The following is a 24371-nucleotide window of genomic DNA, read 5'->3' as shown; positions in this document are numbered from 1 at the left end:
AGGTAACAACTCAAATAAAAAGAGGAAGAGGGTGGGAAACGTGTGGACAAAGACATGCAAGAGGTGGACGGGGCAGATCAGCAGTGCAAACTAGAGTTTCCTTTACAAGTATTGAGATGCAGATCCCACTTTTGCGGCTCATAAAGGGGGCTGTCAGGAGTGAGTGTGCTGGTGCGTGAGGATGTTCATGTGGGAGAGACTCTCACACATCTGCTAACCTGCTTCTCTAATGGGGTGCAAATGGGCCTCCTTTGTCCAGCCTCGCAGAGCCTGCTGGAATGACTCGTCACGTCCAACGACTTCAGCTTCGCATGTATACGGAAGGATGCTAACACTAGATGTTTACATGTAAATGTAGAATGCCTGTGCATAGAGCTCAAACAAAAGATAGGATAATCTGACATTCCTGTGGAGGAATGGTGATGACTTTACCCCCAAATATGCTTAGAGCATGAATTTCCCCATTTTAAATCACATTTAAGTGCAACAGTTTGACTGCAAAATGCTTGAGTCTGCAGAGTTACATGGCACAAGGGTGAAACTGTTCCCCTGTACTGTTTCTTTTACTGCTGTCATGATTGCAATGATTACTCAAGTTTTAAGAGAAAAACACAGTTACATGATGCTGTGCAGAAGTAGGAGATCTGTGCATGTGGGCCTCCTTTGTCCAGCCTTACATGTCTTCTCTTCTCTTCTTCTTTACATGTTTACATGTAAATGTAGAATGCATATTTACAGAGCTCAAACAAAAGAATAGTATAATCTGATATTCCTATAGAGAAACAGAGTTTCATTTCCACCCAAATACCTCTATGGCTGGGATTTCTCAATTTAGAATAATGTTAAAGAAAAACAGTTTGACTGTGAGTAAAATATTCTTATGGCATGAAATTCTCCATTCTAAATAACATTTAAGTACCACAGCTAGTGTGCAAAATGTTTGAGTTTGCAGAGTTATTTGACACGAGGGGGAAACTTTTTTCCTGGACCTCATTACTGCTGTCATTAATGATTACTCAACTTTTAATGGAATTATACAGTTATTCTGTGCTGAAGTAGAAGGAGATCTGTGTAAATGGGCCTCCTTTGTGTGGCCTTGCATGTTGTTTATATGCTTACATGTGAATGTAGAACGCATACATATAGAGTTTAAACAAAGATAGGATAATCTGCCATCCTTATGGAGGAATGGGCTTGATTTCACCCAAAAATCTGTTTGTCATGAGTTTCTAATTTAAATAACATTTAAGTGCATCAGTTTGTGTGTGAAGAGCACACAGTTATTAGGCACAAGAGTAAAACTTTTTCTTGCATTTTATTTACTGCTGTCATTAATAATTCCACCAGTTTTAACAGAAAAGTCCAGTTGCAGGATGCTCTGCTGAAGCAGAAGCAGATTTGTGCTAAATCTCATCCTTAAATCCAAACATGTCCAAAGCTGTGTTTTTACTAAGCAGCCCCCGACTTGCCACAACTCAGCTGAAATGATTTTAACTAGGCCCTCTTGCTGACTCGCTGTTGGGGGATGGGGATGAGGAGGAAGAGGAGGGGGGCAATATGGGGTCACCCAGGAGGAGAGCTGAGAGGGAGGAGAGAGGAGAGGAGGGGGTCGCTTTTTTTCATTCTCTCCGGGCTTTAGGAAAGAAAGGAAGGAAGCCAGAGCGAGGCAGCGAGAAGCCCGAACCAAACTGAGGAGAGACGGATGATGGGGGGAGGGACTGGAGCGAGAGCGCTGCTTATTGGTAGGCTGCGGTTCTCTCACTGGATGGATTGACTTAGCACGGGTCGAATTACACCATTTGCCGTGCATTAGTTTGTTTTTCTCCGAGCCAGGAGAAGTTGATTCACTACGACGTGCAAAATATTGGCGTTTTTTCAGGATTACAGCAACGCAAAAAGGATACAAAACAATCAATTCAAATGAGGTGAGTTGTTTGCAGCTACGTTGGATTTTTCTACTTTGTTGCGACGCATTATGCCAGTGAAAGTCGAAGGTGGTGGGGGGGAAACTAGAGAGAAGTCAAAATATTTCTTCTGACCACGTCGCTATGCTGCTGTGCAAAAACTAAAGGGTGCAGGACAGAAATAGTTCAGCTCCGGACTATTTTTACGCATCAATCTAGTCTAGTGTTCATTCATTCCTCACAAGGGTGGCAAAAATCTGATCTGTCCAGCTCGGAAGCGCCTCTCCACCGCTAATAAAAGCGGCGTGAGGGAGAGGAAAAAACTAATTTAAATTGCTCTCTCTGCTCTGTATTTATGAGCTAGTTAAAGATGCCAGAAATCTTTATGGGATTGAGCTTTTTAGTCGTTAACGCTGTGCGCAAAGTTACGCGATTGGCGTCTTTTGTGGAAAAATACGCACAGATGAGAGTTTTGCGTAAATCTGATCATTCTATCTGGTGGATCTGCGCTCTCCGCACCGCTTCTGGTTGTTTTAAAATCAGTGATTGGAGTCAAGAGAGCGGCGTAGTAAGAGGATAGCGCATCGTTAGTGTTTATGTCTTTTCTCTCCGCTTCCCAAAGTTAATCGTAGTGGAAAGGGGCTGGTGTATTCGGTGTATGAAGAGAGGGAGGGGGCGGCTGTGTGGTCATGGCAGAGAGCATTTGAAGATCACTCATCAGAGCACAGGGGCCCGGGGACGGAGACAGAGTCAGAGGCAAAGAGGAGGCAGAAAATGATCGTATGTGGGGAGCGGAGCTGAAATCTGTGCGCAGCTGGATAAAACAGAAAAAAAAAACAGACAGAAAAGTGGGGTCCGGATGGAGCTTGAAATAACAGGAATATTACACGCTGGGTGTTTTCTCGTAAATGGATTACCAAAGGAATATGCCATTCAGTCGGACTGCCCCGTTCATGCGTGAATTGGGATACTTAAGGTAGGTGTCCTCAGTTTAATTATTGATAAAGTGAGTCTTTTCCTGCTTTTTGGATTCACTCCCTGTGTTGGAGCATAGTATTATTAAGGCGGACCTTGGATTTAATATAGGATATATGACCAATGCTCCCCAGTCTACCCGGAGAGCTACTTTGTGAACAGAATCAAGCACATTTAATAAGCAAAATAAATCCTACTGATGATGGTTGTCAGAAATATCAGAGCCACGCCGGTGTAATACTTAAACCAACCCTTTTACGCAGCAAAGTGCCCTTATTTTTGCCACAGTTTCACAGTGTCTTCCATTGTTGCAAGTAGTGTTAGATTGATCAAAACGTGAATTTAAGCGTTTTTGCTTCACAAAAAATAACTTGGAAAAAAAGGCAACCTGTACATGATTGAACCCACAGTCACAGATGGCTTTTAAACAATAAAAGACGAGCATTACGCACAGCTAAACATGAATGTTATAGTCTGGTCGTTTTCCGAGGCCTTTTAATCTATTTAATGTATTCCCAATTTCATCATTGCTATTCTTATATTGGATAATAAATCGCAGAAGAGCTCGTAACCTCTGTGGAAGGCAGAGCAGCACGGAAAAGCCCAGCCCTGTGCATGCATTAAGTGCTGTGGAGGCAGTTAAACGCAGCCCCATCACTGTTGTTGTCACTCCACCGCTGTCCCCCGCGTCTTTGTTGTCTTTTGTGCGAGTCCTACATGTGCACTAAAGGGTTCTGAAAAGATTTACCACGGACAAAACTTGAATGCCTTTATGTCCCAGTCGGCACAATGCGAGCATTAGAGCCCGGGCTGCTGCGTGAATTGTGTGCGCAAAGCAGGAGCGGAAGATCCCCACGCAAAACTTAAAAAATGACCAGAGAATGAAGAAAAAGAAGAGGAATGAGGGAAAGAGAGAGCATCGGGATGGTTCATTTGTTTCATAAAGAGCCACGCAAGTGTGGATATTAGAGATGTTTTAAGGGCTGTGGAGCAGAAGATGTGCCGAACAGCAGAAGGGTTTATTCTTAAGATGCTACTGTAGGCTAACCTGGTGTTATTCATGATTTGTATTTTTACTGACAAAAGTTTACACTCATGTTTAATTCTAGTTAAAAATTTTGTGCTTTGCCACCAAACTTACTCTTTTTTCCATTAATAAAAATAAAGGAAGATTTCATTTTCATTTCTGCTACAGAGATTCGAGAGTTTAACTCTACCGGAATTAAAAAACTAGATAATATTGGCCGGAGCTCCACAGCATAACCAGGTCAAACACCAGAACCAGTCTCGGGTCTGTTGACAGCACAGCTGGTTGGTGTGTCTCACTCCGCCTCACTGGCTGCAGGGTCAGAACTCAGTGACCAGAACGACCACCGTTAACCTCCACTACAGTTGGCTGTAACCCTGGAACAACCACCATTAAGCCATACAGTGATCAGCATTAACCCTTTACAGCCTAATGGTTTCCCCAAACTGCTCATCACACATCACACTGTTGGGTATATAACTGGTGGAGTGGTAAAAGTTTGACCCTTTGTGCAACATTTGGAGTCAGCATGTTTATACAGTTTGCTTTGTTTCCTCTGATGTCCCCTTTAGGAGCCTCCTCTGAACGTAGAGGTCCACTGACCGGGGGTGGGGCTCTATTGTGTGGAGTTGCCCAAAGCCCCTTTTGTTTCTTGGTCACACCTGCAGCTCAGGGCCTTTGTGCTACACTATAGAGCTACTGCTGAGAACAGCCTTTCTCCTGTTTCACTCCTCCTCTCGGAAAGGTAGAGAAGAAAGGGAGGGAAGCTCGGTTTAGGGTTGTAGAGCCGTCTCCTTGTGCCAAATCTCTGAAGCAACAAGTCCGACCAAGCCCCTCCAAAGTGATCCTTGGGTAAATAGCATGCGATTAGGGGTACTGGTTATTACTGAAGAGGGAAAAGGAGTAGTAATCATTTCTGGGCCTGTGTGGTAGCTGCTCTAATCATCTGTCTGGCTCGCTCTCCTGTGTGGCTGCATCTTGATTACTTTCTCAGAGCCACAGTTGAGAGTTGTGACAACCGTGTAGCAGCACATATCCAGCTTTGGACAGACAGTCACGCATGCCTACTTGTGCATTTAGACACACAATAAGCGCGAGGATTGAAATGCCTAAAACCAAACTCCTGGGTTATCTGATTTCCTCTGCTTTTAGGTTTACAGCTCAGTATGGTGCAAAATGACAAGTGAAGGAGCCTCAAGCAGCAGCAGCAGCAGCAGTCATTGTTCTGCAGGGATTACATCCACCCATCACATTCACACACAATTTACGGAGCCTCACGCATCTTTGTTGTTAACCATCCTTTTATTATCCCCAATTCCTCCCAGTAGGACCTCCCTGCAAAAAAACAAAAAAACAAAAAAAAAAACCAACACATCCATCCAGGGCTGCAGAGGAGGAGAGGTTATGGCTTACATATGCTGCTGAAAGCACAGCTAAGAGGAGAATATGTGTCAATCTGTCATTTTAAGCTGGGAACATTCAAGCTTGCGTTATAACTACCAGAACTGGGCTAACAGACTCCTACACCCACCATCAGCAGAAATAGCAATCCCCCTCGCTCGCTCCCCTCCCCATGTTTAACACCATGGGCCCGAGCCAACAACATCAGCAGGGAAAGTGTGTGGTTGTAGGACATTGGAAAGCCTGTAATAACAGAGGTAGAGTGAGGCAAGGCTGAATGGCACTGAGTTGCGTGACAAGCCCAGTGTCTCTAGGCTTGTTGAGGCCTATATGTGCACACACACAGTCTCACACACACACACACACACACACACACACACACACACACACACACACACACACACACACACACACACACACACACACACACACACACACACACACACACACACACACGTATATACTGGAGGGCAGGAACCAGAGAGCGCTAAGGAATAGTCAATAGAAAACATGCTGGGCTCACTAGAGATTGAGAAGTAATTTTAGATCACTGACCTCTGGATGTCTTCTGTTTCTGTTTTGCATTAAAGTTTCTGAGGAAAGCCTCTGCAGCATGGCTATTACCATGCAAGGAATCATGGGAGATCGGTACCCAGCTTCTGCCTTTGCTTTTTTTTTGTCAGCTGAATTGTTTAGTGAGGAAGAATGACAGAAGAAAGTGGCATGAATGTGGGTGCTTTTGAAGAAGGAGGGATAGAGAGCAGGACCGTAAAATCTGACAAGTAAGGAAATGATTTGCCTGCGAACACAAGCTGAGTTTGGGCTCCGAGAGTAGAGCCTGCAGCCGGTACGATAGCACTATAGAATTGAAATGCGGAGCTCGGTTTATTTACCTTTCATAGTTCCTCTATTTTTCTGTTGTTGAGCCTTTGGTATCTATTCCTGTCCCAGGCTTCTCCTAGAAACTCAGCAATTTATTGCTTGGATTTTAACACAGCACATTTCTTGGTGCGAGAGCATCTGAACCAGGTAGTAAAAAAAATTGCTGCGATGCTTTTAAGGAACACCGCCGCCTCTCTTTTCAGGGCAGTGTCATCATTTCTCGTTTAGATTAAGTTCCTGACAGTTCTTGGTCTGTATAGATCTGGCGGATCGTTTGTGTCCAGAGATTCATTTGTGTCTAGATTAGAAATAGTGATTACTTCAGCAGCATCAATGTTTGCAGTTATACGAAGAGAAAATAACCCTTTGGCCCTTGTAATATCTTCCTATTTTGTTTAAACATCAAACCAGTAATTTAACCACTAAGTGGACTGATTGAGATGAAGCGTCGTCTCATCCAGGCCCTGCATTACTCACTCATAATGACATTGCTCTTTTAAAGGCCTCAGTATCCCACGGAGGACTGAATAGCCATGATTACACACTGCTGATGACTAAAACACATTGGCACTGCTCTGATTCCATCTCACCACCACTTCCATTCTCTTTAGTGACACATCCCCATACAGTAAGTTGAGGCCAAAATGGGATTATTAGAGGCTGAAAAACACGCTTCATGTTTTCTATCAACATGTTGGCATAAAAGCTGTGCCGCCAAATTTCATGTTATGTAATCTGCATGCAAACAGAAAGGCTAATATATGTTGTGGCTGTCAGGTAAGCTCCTCACAACACCTAATTTTCCACTTGACAACCATGTGTGTTATAATTAATTCACTTGACAACCATATGTATCAGTTAATTTAGGGGTTTTAGTGCTGGGTGTTTGGAAATGTTGCATAAGCCCAACCAATGAAAAACATTTTGTAAGATAACCGTGACCAGATTTAGAGTTACAAACTTCTCACATGGCTGCTGTGATATGCCCATAGATTGCCTTTTCTGGCTGCCGATCTGCCGTGTTTCCTGTGTGGATCAATCAAAGCACTAATGGTTTGGCAGGCAGGGCTCACAGACAGCACTGGAGCAGGTGTGCTTTGGGGCTAATTGAAAAATGAGTCAATACTGTGTGTGTGTCCGTGTACACGCACATGCATCAGTCTTTGCATTACACCATTTGAAAGAGTGATTATGTATGTGCAGCCGTGTGTGTGTGTGTGTGTGTGTGTGTGTGTGTGTGTGTGTGTCAGTGTGCTCCAAGCTAATCCATCCCTCTGCCTGTGTGACGTCTCCCAGTAAATTGTTTATATCCGTTCAGGCTTTGCCTGCATGAATAATTTGTTTGCCTTATAAATATTTGAATGTACACCGATCATTAATATGCACAGACACAGTCTGTCTCTAAAGTACTCTTCCACACACTAACATACACACTAAACCGCTGCCACTCCCACAATAAATTATTACCAAAGTAGCTGTTGGTGTATCATGTCTACAATCAGATGCTGGGAAAACTTTATCCACAAAAATTACTACTATGTCAAAACAACTGTTCACGAGTAGGAACTCATAATACAAATAGGAGTGAATCACTGTTCTGCAATAAAGCACGGAGGCCCTGAGGAAAGTCCGGAGCAATAACAGCCAACAGAGTGTTGATAGAAGTCTGCTAAGGTCAGAGCAGAGGCTACACTACTGATGGTGATGAAGTTGCAATGTGCTGATTAGCGATGGCCCAATACGAGCCAATCAGAGCACAGATGTACTGAGACAGCAGGCCTGCCACGTTCCTAACAGAGTGGACTTCCGCTGCATCCAACACATACCGAGACACCCCACCGGTCAGTTGGCTGACCTTCCCGTAGACAGCAGATGCAGGGAAAGGTAGAGGGGAAACGCCAAGCACTGCCACTGAGAGCTCAGTCATCAATAAACCAGAGAGGACGTTATGTGTGCATTATGTCTGTGTTTTTCCAACATAGTGGGTATCAGCAAGAAAGGAAAAACTTCCCCCTAGAAGCTGTTCTTATTTTTGCTGTCCTGAGGTTAACAAATGGTTTGGATTTGGCTCCTAAGAACACCGTGTACAGCAGTATGCTAGATCTAACATGACATTTATTACACGTGAAGCAACAGAAGCATGCTTTTGTGTGTGTTAACAGGTAACATCTCCACCGGTGTGAAACAGGAAGTGTCGTCTGTGAGCAGCCATGGGCCAGAGAGCTGCGCTTCTGCTCAGTGAGCTGCTGCTGCTGCTGCTGCTGCTGCTGACAGCCTCACGCACTCTCCTTGCAGTCAGCTTCCCTGAGGACATCGTACCCCTCGATGTCGTTGACGCACACTGTGAGTACACACGCAAATGAGCTCAGCAAAGACGGGGTTTAAATTACACATAGCGCAACGTCACTGGAAAAATCTGCAACAATCCTTAAAAAACACTTTTCTCTCCCTCCAGTCATTGTATTGTTGCAAGTAGAAATAATACCTGCAGCCTCCTCCCTCCCGTCCTGTCAGCAGTTCAGACACTAGCATGCCATATCCATACTAATAAAATCAGTGTGCTGTACGGTCAGTCTTAGCATTAAGTGAACTTTATTTTCATCTCTGTGATGTACTGGAACAACAGATGTGCTGACAAAGGCAGCTGCAGAATGACACACAGATCTCCTATTTATTCCTCCTGCACCATTATTTTAATTGCAGAGGGATTTGTATAAAACACATGCACAGCATATTTATGTCTAATCAGTACAGTGGAGTTAAATGCAGCAGGAGGTGAGTGGGGTTTATCCGTGCAAGAGAGGCAGCCTGTGCTATTAGCTTCCCGTTAACAGTGTGTCTGTGTGTGTGTGCAGTTGTGCGCAGGTACCCAGTGTTCAGAGGCAGGCCCTCTGGCAACGAGTCGCAGCATCGCCTTGACTTTCAGCTGATGACCAAGATACAGGACACTCTGTTCATCGCTGGCAGGTAAACTCAACACACCCCCTCCCTATCGCTCGTCTCCCTCTTTCAAACATCTCCCCCACACCAATATACTCAGTCACTCCTTGGCAGGTAAACAGTGGCATAAGGGAGGGGAAAAGCTCTTAGTGTTATTGGATCTGTGGCTTCTAGGCCTGCATCTGATGTATATGGCTCGTATTGATCCGCTAAAGGCGTCTATCATCCCGGCCTGATGTGTCGTCAGGGATTTCTTGGCATCTTTACATGTCTTTTTGGTATTTATGGGGACCGGGATTAATCTGACCGCTAGCACTAATATTGTAGCAGGAAATCACCTCGACATCTACAGTATAAAACTCCCACCTCTGGAGCCTCTGTAATCACCAGCACATGTATCTCTGTTGTCAGGTGGAGCCCACTCTTGCAGCGGTTGCATGTTTGTTTTTTAATAGAAGTGACACAAATTGTTGTTCTGTATGGTTTGGTAATGCTTGAAAATGTGCTTCTATGTTTTGAAACTGACAGAGAACAGACTGTCATGTAAAACACAGTTCATAGATGTGGTTTGCAGTAAACAAGGACCCTCTAATGACAAGTACAGCACATAAAATATGCTCATGATGGCAAATAAATAGAAAAATAATGCAAATGAGCAGCTTATTATGCATCACAATTCCTCTAAGAATAGAGAAAAAATGATAATGGCAGCATTCGACAAGCTAGAAAAGCCCTAAGTGTGTTTTATGTATGTGTATTCCAGGCCGTGTTGTGTTACTGAGTTGCATGTTTTGTTTGTGTCCATCCACAGAGATCAGGTGTACCTTGTCAGTCTGAGAGAATCCTACAGGAATGAGATCATTCCTTACCGGGTAAGATTCTCGCCACAAGCTGCTCTCAATCCACAAACACTAAAAGGGGCTTCGTAGAAAATACTGAGCCATTCATCACAAACTGGACAGGTTGTAAAATGAGAGAGTGGAAAAGGAAGGACTGTGTGTGCGTGTGCATGAGTGAATATCGTGTGTGTGTGTGTGTGTGTGTGTGTGTGTGTTTCATGTTCCAGTGCATGTGGCTAATGTGCCGTGTCGGTTTTTACAGAAGCTAACATGGCGATCAGGCCAAGCTGACAGAGAGATGTGTGCCGTCAAGGGAAAACACAGAGTACGTATAAAAAATCATTAACCACATGCCTTTTCTTTATATCATACGAACAGAAGCTTAAACTGTGAGCTGGCTGCCTTTCAAAAAAACACAATCCCATGTTGTGTGTCTGTTTCCAGGATGAGTGCCACAACTTCATCAAAGTGCTGGTGCCCAGAAATGACGACCTGGTGTTCATCTGCGGCACCAACGGCTTCAACCCCATGTGCAGATACTACAGGGTCAGTACCCAGGGCCACGGCACACACAGAATCTTGTGTAAATACCAGTTGGAGTAACATGCCCTGCATTTGGATTTCTTCTTTATATGCATTTGACTAGATTCATTTGACTAATTCATATTCACACTGGTGCTTCTGTGCGTATTTGTTTTCACTGGCAAACCTTTCATGTGTGGGTGACTGTTGTGTTCCCTTCAGCTGGATAACCTGGAGTTTGATGGGGAAGAGATCAATGGACTGGCACGGTGCCCATTTGACTCCAAACAAACCAACGTTGCCCTTTTCGCTGGTAAGGGTCAAACACACAGCCGCCCACGCACATAGTTAGTCTTGCTGAAGAAGAACTAATGTGTTCCTACTTATGCTCTCATTATCACCTCTGTGTCTTTGCCACAGTAAAACTGTGCCTGTAGTGATAACAGCTCAGCCAATTAAGCCTTATAAAAGAAGAGAAACAAAGCATCAAAGAGTCGTGCATCTTTTTTTTTTTTTTTTCTGTTTTGTGACCGTGTTCCTTCTTGATTTTTTAGAAGGGAAGCTGTACTCTGCAACCGTAGCTGACTTCCAGGCCAGTGATTCTGTCATCTATCGCAGTATGGGTGATGGATCAGCCTTGAGAACCATCAAATATGACTCCAAATGGCTGAAAGGTAAGCGTGCGCCTCTTTATCGCTCCACATCTTTACTTCTATTTCCCCTTCGCCTTCCTAGAGGTAACATGTGTCTACCTGCCAGCTAATTAAACACCCATGGTGCCTTTGCGTGGCGCATGTATGTACGTGGCTGTCAGAGCTGTTTTTGGAGTGATAGAGCGCTCTCCTGCCTCGCCAAGCTCCGTGGGGATATGGCCTGTTCTCTCCCAGCCAATCTAGGTCACCCCCAGTCATATACAGCCTTGTACAAATCCCTGAAATATTCAACATGCACAGTGGTGGTGACGGTGCAGAAATACACTTCAACTCTCGGCCTCTGTCTCTCCTCAGAACCTCATTTCCTGCACGCAGCAGAGTATGGGAATTATGTGTACTTTTTCTACCGAGAGATTGCAGTGGAGCACAGCAATCTGGGCAAGGTAAGACAGTGCACCTGCTGTTCATGATGTTTTACATATTCTACACAGATAGCATATGCAAGCCTTTATCACCCCCCCCAAAAAAGGAGGCATACACCTCCCTCGGTGCATGTGTTCCTGCCACTAAATGGGCCCCGTGGTAATGGGAGCCATTCAAGCGATGACACTACATCACATCAGAATGCACGAGAAATTTCAAACCACCAGTGTTTCCTGGGAATGTTCTGCTAATGTAAAACCATTACACAGTGAGAGGATTTGTCTCCCAGAGATTGCACGCTTTGTGTCTGCCTCTCTCTCTGACACACACATTCATGCAGAGGGAATTAGGCTGTTCTGTGTTCAGATTTGACCGTGCCTCACTCTGAGCTGGTCTGGCCAAGCCACAGGAAGCCGGCATCTTCCATCAGCCACCAGCTAATAAATATTTCAACCCTACTAATGCTGGGGTGACACCTGGCCTCTGATGGAGGTTTGCACTGGTAAATTATTAAAAACTGTCTTAGCCAACTGCTTCACGTCCCTCATTTATGCTCTAAGCCTTGGTAATATGTGCAGTAAAACACACTATCACACTGTGCTGCATTAAACCAGTCAGAGCGATTGGACATGTTCTTGCTTTAAATGTTTGCTCCAGTCAGCAAACAATCTCCCCACACCAAGTTAAATATGAGAGTGTTTGTTAAGTCATCTGTGCCGAGTTGCTACAGGATGGAGAAATGCATTATTCAGCATGTTGAAGTGTTTTTAGTGACTTTCTCCGAGACGCCCTTCCTCACTTTCCCCTCGCCTCAGTCTCTCTTAAACCTCTGCTCCTCGTAGGTCGTGTACTCCCGCGTGGCCCGGATCTGTAAAAATGACGTCGGCGGGTCACAGCGGGTGCTGGAGAAGCACTGGACGTCTTTTGTGAAGGCGAGGCTGAACTGCTCCGTGCCAGGAGAGTCCTTCTTCTACTTCGATGTGCTTCAATCCATCACCGACATCATCAACATCAACGGAGTTCCCTCGGTGGTGGGCGTCTTCACCACGCAGATGAACAGGTGAGGCAGAGCTGCTGGGGAGAGGATGCAAAATTTTGAAATCAAGCGTTGATATTGATGCACTTCCTTCTCCGCAGCATCCCAGGGTCAGCAGTGTGTGCCTTCTCCATGGCCGACATCGAGAAAGTATTCTGGGGTCGGTTCAAAGAGCAGAAGACTCCCGACTCGGTATGGACTCCTTTTCCAGAGGAGAAGCTGCCCAAACCTCGGTAATGATTGATCTTCTCTCTTCCTCAAAATGTTTCCAAGTTCAAATAATGCACAGCCAAAAGAGCAAAAACAAAGCAGCAAAAAAAAAAAAAAAGTCATTTTGGATTTCAAACATGCTCTTCTCCAGAGCAGGTGGTTCCTGACTCAGCAGCTGTTTAGCACCTGTCATTTTACTCCTTTTCTTAACCCTTCTTTGTCCAGGTTAAACCCAATGAAATCAAACCCTTTTTATTAGTAAGGGACCAGGTTATTAGTTTTGACCCAGCACACACATTCACCATCTGCTGATGATTAAATAATTAATTTGGCATAATTAGACGCATTGCATATTTAAGTCGTTTTACAGTCAGCACGTATATTTGTAGCCCTGCCCTCGGTCCAAAACACAAAGTCCACGAAGCACCTAATTACCTCAGTGAATCATTAATGGGGGATAACCATGCATATGTATATTTTATGTTTTCCAGCTGAGGCCTTTTTGTGATCTAACAAGCACCTGCTACTCTGCTTCACCCATTCATTGCACTTTTCCATCCATTTCACTGGACGTTCTTATTGCTCCCTGGTGTGTGATCGTATGGGCTGATCTGTGACCTTGTGCCCTCTGTGCATGTGCGCTCTCCATCCCAGACCCGGGTGCTGTGCAGGTCACGGTCCAGCTGCGTCCTTTAAGAGCTCCGTGGAGTTCCCGGACGATACCCTGCAGTTCATCAAGTCCCACCCCCTCATGGACACAGCTGTGCCTTCTATCGGGGATGAGCCTTGGTTCACCAAGACACGTGTCAGGTAACTGGACATCGATGCTGATGCTAATGAGACACCTGAGTTTTGGAATTTGAGGATTTTATGGATATCTTAGATTGAGGAATCTGAACTTTTGTGCTGTTGTGCAGAATATGCCAACTTCTCCTGTTGCATTAGTCTTTAATCACAAACAGCTTGACAATAAATAATGTAAAAGTTAACATCTGACTGGCTAATAAAACACTGGCCAAAATTTAGATGAGTAGTTTCCATATTCAGTGCAATCCATATTGAACACGTTCAATTCAGTATTTCTAATGCAGCTTTACATGACAGTTTAACAATTATTCATGTAGTATGTAAAGATTTACTGACACACTGCAGTGCATTGAAGCATGTAACTTAAAAATGTGAACTACAGAATCCTCTGGCAAGTTTGAAACGTCACCAAAATGACGCCATTAATCAGAGGCCGAAACTGTGAAAACTGAAGGAATCGTCAGACTTTTAGCTTCCTGAAAATCCTGTGACTACTCATCTGTGACACATCAGTCCATTGGGAGAAGGATAAAATAAATAAAGAAATGAAAATTAAAACCATTTCATGAAACAAGTCGTGACTCAAGAGGTGACCAAGAGTCACATTACAAAAAATGTTGGAAATTTTCAGCTGAACTGGGATGAATGGCAGACAGGAGACAACAATGGAAACCGTTTAATGATATTAAAAGTAAAATACCCATAATGTTTAGAGTCACTAGGATTAATAACACGTGTGGGAACTTGGACAAATGTTGTTTAAGCTGATTCCATTTTTTTGTATGTAAAATAAATAAAGAAATTCAACTATTTTTTTTTCTTTTTTAGGATTTATGTCAGTATAACTTTCACATCTTGCACAAAGTTTTGATTTCACTCTACATCTAGCCATGGTTGTGCCATTTGCATTGAGGTGCAGAACTTTATATTGCAGTGAAAAATGAGATTATAATGAGTTCAAATGTGACAGAAGCAAAAAAATAAAAGAAAAACTTCTTGGAATTCACAGGGTAATCTTAAAGTGTCTAGTGTATGTAAATAGTAAGAATTTTGAGACAAAATAGTAAAACAATTAGGATGAATTTTGTAAAAATAAAAAAATCGAGACAAATTGCTTCGTGTATTGAAATGTTGCTTCTTCTTATAAGTTAGGTGAGCCTTCCAGTGAGTAACAGCTGATCTGTGTGTCTACAGGTACAGGATGACAGCGCTGGCCGTGGACAACGAAGCAGGACCCCACATGAACTACACAGTGGTGTTCATCGGGGCCGAGTCAGGGATCGTCCTCAAGGTTTTAGCCAAGACCTCATCTGTATCCCTGAATGACAGCCTGCTTCTGGAGGAGATAGACGTCTTCAACAGGGCCAAGTAGGGATACGTGCACTTCTCACCCTCTCACTGTCTGCTCCTCTTCTCTCTTTCTCTTCCCCTTCTGACTGCTAGCTGAGGAGTCAGCAACTCTTAAGGTGAAACTTCCTCGCACAGATGGCAGTGTCTGCTTGCTTTCTCTGCATGCACAGTATGGGTGCGTGGTTTTTTTGTTGTGATTATTTGTGGAGGCGAACATGCACACTGCCATGTGTCAGAGGTGAAAATCCTGTTAAACTGTGAGGGGGAACGCTGTATGTGACTCCTTTCACTTAACAAGTGATTAAATCTACCGAGACTGAAACAGTAGACAGACTTATCTGATAGACCTCTGATTAGGTTTCTCTCTTCTCTCTCCAGGTGCCTGTCGAACCACGAGGATGACAAGCGTGTCCTGTCGCTGCATGTGGACAAAGAGACACACAGCCTTTATGTCGCCTTTTCAAGCTGTGTCATCCGTGTTCCCCTGAGTCGCTGCGAAAGACACTCATCCTGCCACAAGTAAGTGACGCATTACTGCGCATGTAGGAGGTTCAAATGTGCTTAGTACGGTCAGTCATAGGTTTGTGACTTTATTGTTTTGTTTTTCGGGTAAATGCAATAAAGGGAATGATAACAGCAACGCCTTGTGGTTAATGTTCAGTCAAGTCACAAATGATTATAGTGGACTTTCCGGGAAGATTGAACCTGCTGTGCTTGTATGTTTTTGTGTGGATCCAGGTCCTGCATTGCATCAAGGGATCCTTATTGTGGCTGGAAGCCTCACACAGCCTGCGAGAGGATACAGCCTGGTGTTTTGTGAGTTCAAACCCCAGCTGCAATATGAAACGCAAATATTATAGATGAGAAAATGAGGGGACAAGACTTCTTTGGCAACATTTCGATTCATATCTGTGTCTGTCTCCTTTTTCGGTCTCTTTCCAGGGCTGGATACGAGCAGGATGTTGAATTTGGAAACACTGCCCACCTCGGAGACTGCCAAGGTACAAAAACCCCATCTCCATGCCATGCCATCTATCCTGAGACATGTACAAACGCACACACAGATACATGCACACACTGTACGCAAATAAAAACACAAACTCATCTCCACATACACCATGAGCCTGCACACTCACACCAGTAACCACTCCAGTAACTTGCCCCTACATTAGTCTATGTGCAGTATTAACACACACATCTACATATACAGTACATGGCCACCTGTAACTAATGCCACCTGTGAGGCAGAAACATGGACATGTACAATTAAGGGGTCATGTTCAGCCGGTGCAAATGATAGAGGCCTTATGATATCTCACGGCCAGAAAATGTGCCTTTGCTGATTTCGCTTTAATGCATCCATCCCTTCATGTGTATCAGCTAAACATGACCCAGGCTGAACCTCAGTATTGATCAGAACCAGAGGGCCTCCAGTGAGAAAACGACACTGCTAGCGAGTGCTTTATTATCTCTGTTGTTAAAGCAACCAAACTGCACTCTTAGTGTCTCTTAGGGGTTTTTCTTTCTTTTTTTTAAACTTCTGAATTCCCTTATAATGATTTCTTGTCCTTTTAATTCTTTTAGCATTTTTGGGCACTACTTCAGCGCCAGATTACAAATCATTTGGCGACCCTACCTCTGGTTAGTTTGATCTTTTACTCAAATGGTTTCTTTCCTTGAGTTCAGCATCTCCAATCTCCTTTTTTCCACCACTGCCACCTTTCATCTGTTCACCTCCTGAATGCTCATGTCACTTCATTTCCATCATGACGAACAACAGAACCACCAGGCGATATCAGTGCTCTGTCTCAGCACAGATTCACTCCCACCTTTTTCACTCATCACCTCCTGCTCTGTCCCATCCTCCCTCTTGCATGCCCACCCACTATCCCTCAGCATCCTTACTGTTGTGTACCGACTCCTCTTAGAACACGAGTAGCTTCCCTTTCCTCCCCCGTTTCAAATTCAAAACAAAAAATGTACATGATTGGTCTGTGAATGTGAAAATTTTGACTGTGATATGGTTTTCTATTCATTATTTTGTCACACACGCTGCCCATGCCTACTAACTGGGATGGTAACAGTATGATTTACACTCATCTGCACAGTTTGTTAACAGTTTGTTTGTCACCACAGACATGGAGTTTTCATCAGCGCCAGTCACTGTCCAGCCCAGTGGTCCCATACACCCCCCAGTACTCATACCCACTCAGAACCCCAGCTCTGGGCCTGGTCCAGAGCTCTACGGCTCAGGCTTTGTGCTGCAGGATGACCCAGCCACCTCCCATTCTTTAGACTCTATCCCAGGGGGCCAAGAGGGTAAGGCCCACAGGGAAGCAGCCAGCATGCTGCATTGAGCTTGATCTGATAGCTGCCAGCAACTCTCACTAAGCCACACAACTGTGAATCCACACAGAGGCACACATATGCTAACACAGAGGCAGCTATAAAGGTTTTCTATTAGAAAACATGGCAGATTTTAATTTAGTTTCTTTATTTTCATACTTAATTTGCTATACATATTGTTTTCTTGTACTAATTTTGATAGTAATTTCCTTCTGTTCTTTCTTTCCTTCTTGAATGATTTATTTTTCTCTTTTCTTATCAATAAACTCACCTTTCTCATGTAGTTTCTCTAAAAACTTTTGTTTGGTTTTAGCCTGTCTCTCTGCCAGTATAGATTTTTTAACCGTAGCTTTAGTAACAGATTACCCTGGCTGGTAGATCATTGACTGGGCCTCCCCTGCCACATCGCTGTCGTGGCCGCACGGTGGATGACTAACTCTTTCAATGTCTGTGGTTACTAACAAACCTCCCGTAGAGCAGCAGCTATCTGAACACCTGGGATCAAACACTGCCTCTCTTTCCTCTGACCGATTTCCTGCTGGTTGATCTCTTCTGCGAAAACATTGATTTGGCTCTCTGTCTCAGATAAGAGTGCACTGCTAACACTTTGGTACGGGACGCATGACAAAAAGCCTCTAATGGAACGTGGGTCAAGGCGACAACCTCACGTCTTCCCTGCAGAACTAACATAAAACTGCTTCCTAGACATGGTGAAATGGATGTGGGTACATAACAGCATCTGTTAATTTTCACCATATTTCTTCTTCATCTGGGTTTAGATTATTAGGAATGTGACAATATTTATAGAAGCTGTGACTGGTTACCTTGAATGGTGGGAGGTGTAGAAGCAGAAACTCGTACATGGTTGTGTTCTTGCACAAACATGCACGTTTCTGCTGTGGGTGGGATGGAGAGTTACGCATCACTGAGCACTTTGAATCTTTTCACCCGGGGGTTAACCAACGGCTCACTGTTTTGTAGGTGTATGGGATATCCAAGCAGGTGAGACCAACCAGATGGTCCATATGAACATCCTCATCACCTGTGTGTTTGCTGCTTTCCTCATGGGCGCCCTCCTGGCTGGTCTGATTGTTTTCTGCTACCGAGATTCATTCCTTCGTAAACCTAGACATGTTCACAAGGATGCAGAGTCAGCACCATCCTGCTCAGACTCCACTGGAAGCTTTGTCAAACTCAACGGCCTCTTTGACAGCCCTGTAAAGGTACAGACAAAACTTCTCAAATGCTACAGTTTTTGTGGAGTGTAATGGTTGAAGAAGATGTGAAACTGTGTCTAATCTCATTCTTTTTATTTTATTGTAATGTTCCCAGGAGTACCAGACCAACATTGATTCTCCAAAGCTGTACACCAATTTGCTAAGCAATGGCAAAGACCTGAACACACCCAACGGTGACACCAAGACCATGATTCTGAGGGATGGCTGTCAGCCCCCTGAGCTGGCTGCTCTGCCCACACCGGAGTCCACCCCTGTGCTTCAGCAGAAAGGCCTGCAGCCCATCAAAAACCAGTGGGAGAGGGCTCACGGGAAGGTCAGCGGACCCCGCAAGGAGTCCAACTCATCAGCCAAGAGTCCTCAGTTTCTTCCTTCTTCTCCTGCTCCTGCTAACTCCAACCCCCACCACCCTCACCTTGCCCTGGGACACTCCCACATCCCCAGTGCGGTTGTCTTGCCCAACGCCACTCATGACCACTCTAACCTTGACAATGGAGATGATACACTGCCACATTCATCTGAAAAGAAGCTCAAGACACCAGATTCTAAGGGAAGTAGGAAAGACCAGAAGAGGTCTGTGGATGCTAGAAATACCCTAAATGACCTTTTAAAACACCTCAATGACTCTGTGGCCAACCCCAAGGCCATTCTTCAGGAGGGATCGGGTCCCCGCCCGAGGCAGCATCTCACACTGGAGCCCATGGAGGAACTGACTGAATTACCCCCAAAGGTGCCCAGTCGTGAGGCCTCCTTATACTCCCCCTCCTCCTCTCTGCCAAGGCACAGCCCCACCAAGAGGGTTGATGTGCCCATGCCCACCACTCCCACCACACCGACGGGAAGCCTGAGCATGGGGGGCACCCTAGAGAGGCAGAGAGGGGGGTATCAACTCCACCGGAGTGCCTCTCACAGGCACTCCTTATCCACCTCACCAAATGGGGTAACTATGGGGGTGTCTGTGTCTCGCCAACACAGTATGAACAGAGGGGGATACATGCCCCCAACACCCCCCTCCAGACTTGACTCCCACGGAGGAGTGGTGGCGTCAGGAATGCACTCAGCCCACTCGTCCTCTGTATCCCGACAGAGCAGCTACAGTGGGCACGGCTCACTCCCTCGCACGGGGCTTAAACGGACCCCATCGATAAAGCCAGATGTGCCCCCTAAACCCAATGGGTTTTCACCACAGACTCCACAGATGCGAGTGGTCAACAAGTACAGTTATTAAAAGACAATGGACACTTCTGAGTGAGCGCTCAGCCTTGACCATAGAGCTTTGAGCCCCGAGGGCTTGGGGGTGGGGTACGGATGGGGTAAGGCCTAGTGTGTATTTGTGTATCAGCTTGAGGTGTGTTCCCCCTTTAAACGATATGCACATTCACTCACACTAAAAAGGGAATAATCGCACAGACGGCCAAAGATACTCATTGGGGCTTCTTTGCTCCCTGCAACCCCATCTCCCTCCCTTGTCATGGTAGCCACAGGATAGACACAGTGGACAGTGGTCAGTCTGCTGCTCCCCATTGTATCTGGGCTCGGGTGTCAATCGTTCCTATAGTAGGTTCAAGGTTCAGGACACCAGCAGGGGCCGCTGCGGCGTATGTGCATGTGGTACCAGGTCAAAAACAGTGGAATACTTGAAGAATGGGTCTCATTTGTCACTGCCCTTGAGCACTGTCTTCCCACCAATGTGAACTGAACGGAGAGGAGAGGTAGGCCATGCCTTTGGTAGTAAGATGGCAGAGGGCAAAGGAGAGGAAAATCAATAATCATGGTGTGTGTGTGTGTGTGTGTGTGTGTGTGTGTGTGTGTGTGTGTGTGTGTGTGTGTGTGTGTGTGTGTGTGTGTGTGTGTGTGTGTGTGTGTGTGTGTGTTTCTGAAGATACAAATGACCGTGAACAGCTGAATTAAGCAGCGAGCGAACAGAAAAAGAGTGCAAATGAACGTGTGCATGTGTGTTGGTTGACTGGAAAGCAGATTCGTGCAAAGGCATCACATATATTAGGCATTCCCATCTGGTAATCGAGGGTGGTGTCACTTGCCAGAGGATGCACTTTGAGACGTGTTTAAGACCTAAGACACTGTCCTTCATTTCAACAATATTATCTCTTTTTTGGGCTTGTTGGAACCCCTCTGATCCGAGCCTGAACCGTATTTTTGTGTCATTCTGTAATGTTTCTGGTTTTTGGCCTCGGCTGTGGGGATGTTGGGTGTATTCTGAAACAGGTTCTCTGTAACTCACTGGGAAATTTTACTTAGTACATTTGCTGCTATTGGTTTTAGACATAGGTGTTTGTCTTTGATGCATTTTTTCTCAACCAGGCTTGGATAGTCTCTGATATGGGTGCGCACATCTGCTTGTGTGAGAGTGTGTGTTATATTGCAGACGGAGGCCAAGGAGTACAGTTTTAAGCAACCAAATGCACTGTTAAAACTGGTACATGGGATAAAAATGTGTCTCTCTTGGACTGAAATTTCCCCAAACCTCCACTGCCCCTCTTTGAAGGAATTATACTGGTGGTTCAAGAGTCCTCTGTCTTTATGTAGCAATGGTATTAAGAACAAAAAAAAAATGCATTTCTCATCTCATTCTATAAATTAATTTTCAACAGAATGATTTGCTTTTGTAATGTTTTACAGTTTTATTTAAAGAGGTTACCATACGAAACTAAAGCAACACCAATGGTTTAGCCCATGTGTATGAATCCAACATTTCAGGGCACTGCTATCCTGTTAAACTTGTGTGTCCCCTAATAGAACAACACTAGAGTTTCTCTCCTACATTAACCCTATTAAAGGTTTATTAAACTGACCCTAGAACAATACATGGATGTAACATCTCTGTCATCTGTCGTGCTGGTTCTGCAGCCCCTGTTCCCGTGCAGCTTCCTCTGCAAGTGGCCAGTGTACAATCAAGACAACATTTACCAATGTGTCCAAATGAGTCATGCTGGGAATGACAAGATCCTGTATATACTTAAATACTATAAATAAGGAGTATGAATATTTTTAGGCAAGTGAACCTGAATCTGTGCATTGTGTGCCTTATTCACAAAATGAACTACAGTATATATTATTGGCAATGTCAATTGGTCCTCTGTATGTTATTGTCAGATGCTATATGAACAATTTTTATATCAGCAATTTGGAATTCCGCTGGAAAAAATCACTACCTAATCTAAACTGAAAGTGATGTGGAGAACAAATTGACAAACATTCCGCTTGTGAGTGCTAGTCATACAAAAGAACAGTAATTTTATTGGGATATGAATCAGTTTTTTTCTCGTTTACTGCCGGTGTTGAAAAGAAGGGTGTTAATCCACCACATAGAGGTGCCATGCGGTGAATGTATTTTCCTGACCGTGGGATGTAGGGTGGTGAGACCTTGCACTGTGGAGCAGTCGGCTCAATACAGCACATCCTGCCCACAGCCAATGTATCAACACAGTGTTCACATGAGAGTCGCCTGTTGGCAAGGCCCGGCGGTCGTGCAGAATCTGCAATTCCCCAGGATTGCAGCAGTGACAGGAATTGTTTTCTAATGGCCAGTAGGGATGACCGAGGGATCATTTCTCGTAGCAAGTGGTGGGGTGCATTATTTGGGTGAGTTCTGCAATCCTATTCCGAGTGTCAGTTGCCTGTTTTAGCCCAAAGCCACATTTTGTTTACAAGTGATGATTGTATGTAAAGACTTTCTGCCTGTCATCTAACCAGTGTTTGGGCTCTCTTTTTCTACTCAACACATGCACACTGACATCACACGACATACACTCAAACATACACTTGCTCAACTGCCTTGTACATTGCAATATGAACTGGGTCTTTCTGTTGCAATCTAAATTGAAGCCTTTATATTTCAGTCTGAGCTTTGGTGTATGTGCAGATGAAACCAGATTTTGTCATGTAACTTTGATTTTAAATACTGTGCAACATGGCAACGTGAGGCCAGCTGTATATATGATCTCCAGAGTATTTGAGCGTGTAGATATGTTGTAAAGTTGTACTGTGAATGTGTAAATAATAATGATGGTCTTTGTTTCATGATATTTTTTGTTGATTTTTTTAACACGGCATGTATAGTTGAAATAAAACATTACTGCACAGTAGGAGTGGCTTTGTTGGGTTTTGTAAGTCAGTTTCTTATTTTATTTAATGTTTCTGTGTGAGAGAGCAGCTGAGAAGAGTTAAAAATCTGACGGTTAGGACCCTGTGATTCCAGCCTAACAGCTATACGATGTGTTCTGCAGCTACAGCACGACTGGGGTTGGAGGAAAATTGCATGTGTCTTCGCTGGGCTTTGTGAGCCGACTATCAGAGACATTAAGAGTCTGCAGCGTGATGACGACTATTTTTAGAACTGGGTTGTTTTGATGTTTGGGGCCAGCAGAGAATCAACCACACCAGACAGCATGTGGGAAAGTTTCCAAAGTACTATGTTCCTGTAGACACCAAACATCTGGACTAACTGCTGCTTGGGGCATGAGATCTAAGCCACCAATGAGCTGTGGCGACACACACACACACACACACACACACACACACACACACACACACACACACACACACACACACACTAGCCTTAGCGTACATTTAGATGCATGCAGCATAAACATCCAGCGCTTGATGGTACGCACAGATAGGGGCCACAATAAGATTAGCTGTCAACAACAAAGAACAAAAGGAGCGATGGTCAGATAACAGATAATCACTTTTCATGTATCTAATTTGCCGAATGGAAAATAATGAAATTGTCCGTTGAGGAATGTCCACTAATTCCCCTCTAAAAAACATGCACATGCAGTATAATCACATGTGCATCATGTGCTGTGGTGCAGAACTTGAGATCCATGCCAAGTTCACACAAACGTACAGAAAATACACAGGATTTAGTGGTAAATCAGATGAACCCATCCCAACTGTTGGATGTCACAGGATGTAAAACGCATATCAGATGACATTATTGCATGTCAAAACCACCACTTCCTTTCCCCATGTGACCTCTTCACTGTTTACCATCAAATACAGCAGAAATGGACAAAACATCACTTTTGTACATCAAAAATAATTAACTTTTTCTTCGGTGCTTGAGTCAATGACTGTGCAAACATTTAAAAGTTATAAATCAAGAGTGAAAGAAGAAGCGTTTTCTTCTCACTGATCTGCACATAAGAAGAAGAAGTGGAGGAGGGCTACACTTCACTTTTTTGTTTTTTTGCAGGGAGGTGATGCAGCCCTTTGGATGTTTGGCCAGGAGGCTTTGTGGCTCATCACTGCCATCAGAATGTTGACACAAGTACGCTTTCATTTGCTTTCAGCAAGACCTCCCGAAAAGTCACACCTCCTAGCAACCCCTCTTTCTGTCTCTCTCTCTCCCACACACACACACACACACACACACACACACACACACACACACACACTAAAACACACTGACACACACACACACACACACACACACACTAAAACACACTGACACACACACACACTAAAACACACTGACACACACACACACACACAAGGGAAACATTCTCCCCTCTGGGTGTTCTAGCGGGGGTTGGGGTGTGATTTGGTTGGGAATGGGGAACAACAAAGAGGCGCCTCTTGCTATTCTGATGTACATCCCATCCTCTCAATTTATCAGATGGTCTCTTTGAATTAGTGGAGGCAAATCAAACACAGCCAATGATTCTGTAGCCGTTTCATTCATTTGTCCCTCCGCCTGGCCACACTTAGTCTCATTACTAGCACCGACTGTTCCCAGACAAAAAGCATGCGTTTGTTGTCATACAGGCGTGTCTGCGCGCATGTGTGTGTTTATTCC

The 24371-nt window shown here is 44.5% G+C and overlaps 1 protein-coding gene and 1 long non-coding RNA gene across 6 annotated transcripts in view; one reads left to right on the top strand and one right to left on the bottom strand.

The window, feature by feature from the left end:
* LOC111565754 (uncharacterized) overlaps nt 1-24371 on the bottom strand; it is a 245524-nt gene that overhangs the window by 186728 nt on the left and 34425 nt on the right. The window lies entirely within an intron of this gene.
* sema6dl (sema domain, transmembrane domain (TM), and cytoplasmic domain, (semaphorin) 6D, like) lies at nt 1677-22656 on the top strand. Of its 5 annotated transcripts, none has more exons than XM_023265976.3 (20): nt 1677-1925; nt 8352-8532; nt 9045-9156; nt 9941-10001; nt 10231-10293; nt 10413-10514; nt 10713-10803; nt 11045-11164; nt 11498-11586; nt 12409-12626; nt 12704-12835; nt 13467-13622; nt 14814-14987; nt 15348-15488; nt 15708-15785; nt 15912-15970; nt 16554-16610; nt 17106-17288; nt 18297-18538; nt 18648-22656. In XM_023265976.3, the coding sequence occupies exons 2-20, from the start codon at nt 8400-8402 to the stop codon at nt 19776-19778; spliced, it is 3342 nt and encodes a 1113-aa protein (XP_023121744.2). In that variant the 5' UTR covers nt 1677-1925; nt 8352-8399; the 3' UTR covers nt 19779-22656. The 5 variants fall into 5 exon arrangements, with proteins under 5 accessions (XP_023121744.2, XP_023121743.2, XP_054861795.1 ...); XM_023265975.3 differs by lacking the exon at nt 1677-1925 and adding an exon at nt 2258-2880; XM_055005820.1 differs by lacking the exons at nt 1677-1925; nt 16554-16610 and adding an exon at nt 2260-2880.

This window comes from Amphiprion ocellaris, chromosome 1 (genome assembly GCF_022539595.1).
Source record: "Amphiprion ocellaris isolate individual 3 ecotype Okinawa chromosome 1, ASM2253959v1, whole genome shotgun sequence".
NCBI lineage: Eukaryota > Metazoa > Chordata > Actinopteri > Pomacentridae > Amphiprion > Amphiprion ocellaris.
Note: the sequence above shows the minus strand (reverse complement) of the source record. Positions and strands in the feature narration are given on the sequence as shown.

Excerpts from the sequence above, each read along its gene's own strand:
- sema6dl (XM_023265976.3), top strand. The coding sequence starts at position 8,400 with ATGGGCCAGAGAGCTGCGCTTCTGCTCAGTGAGCTGCTGCTGCTGCTG. Across the intron at positions 12,627-12,703 it reads TTCACCACGCAGATGAACAG|CATCCCAGGGTCAGCAGTGT; the intron begins GTGAGGCAGAGC and ends CCTTCTCCGCAG. Across the intron at positions 14,988-15,347 it reads GACGTCTTCAACAGGGCCAA|GTGCCTGTCGAACCACGAGG; the intron begins GTAGGGATACGT and ends TTCTCTCTCCAG.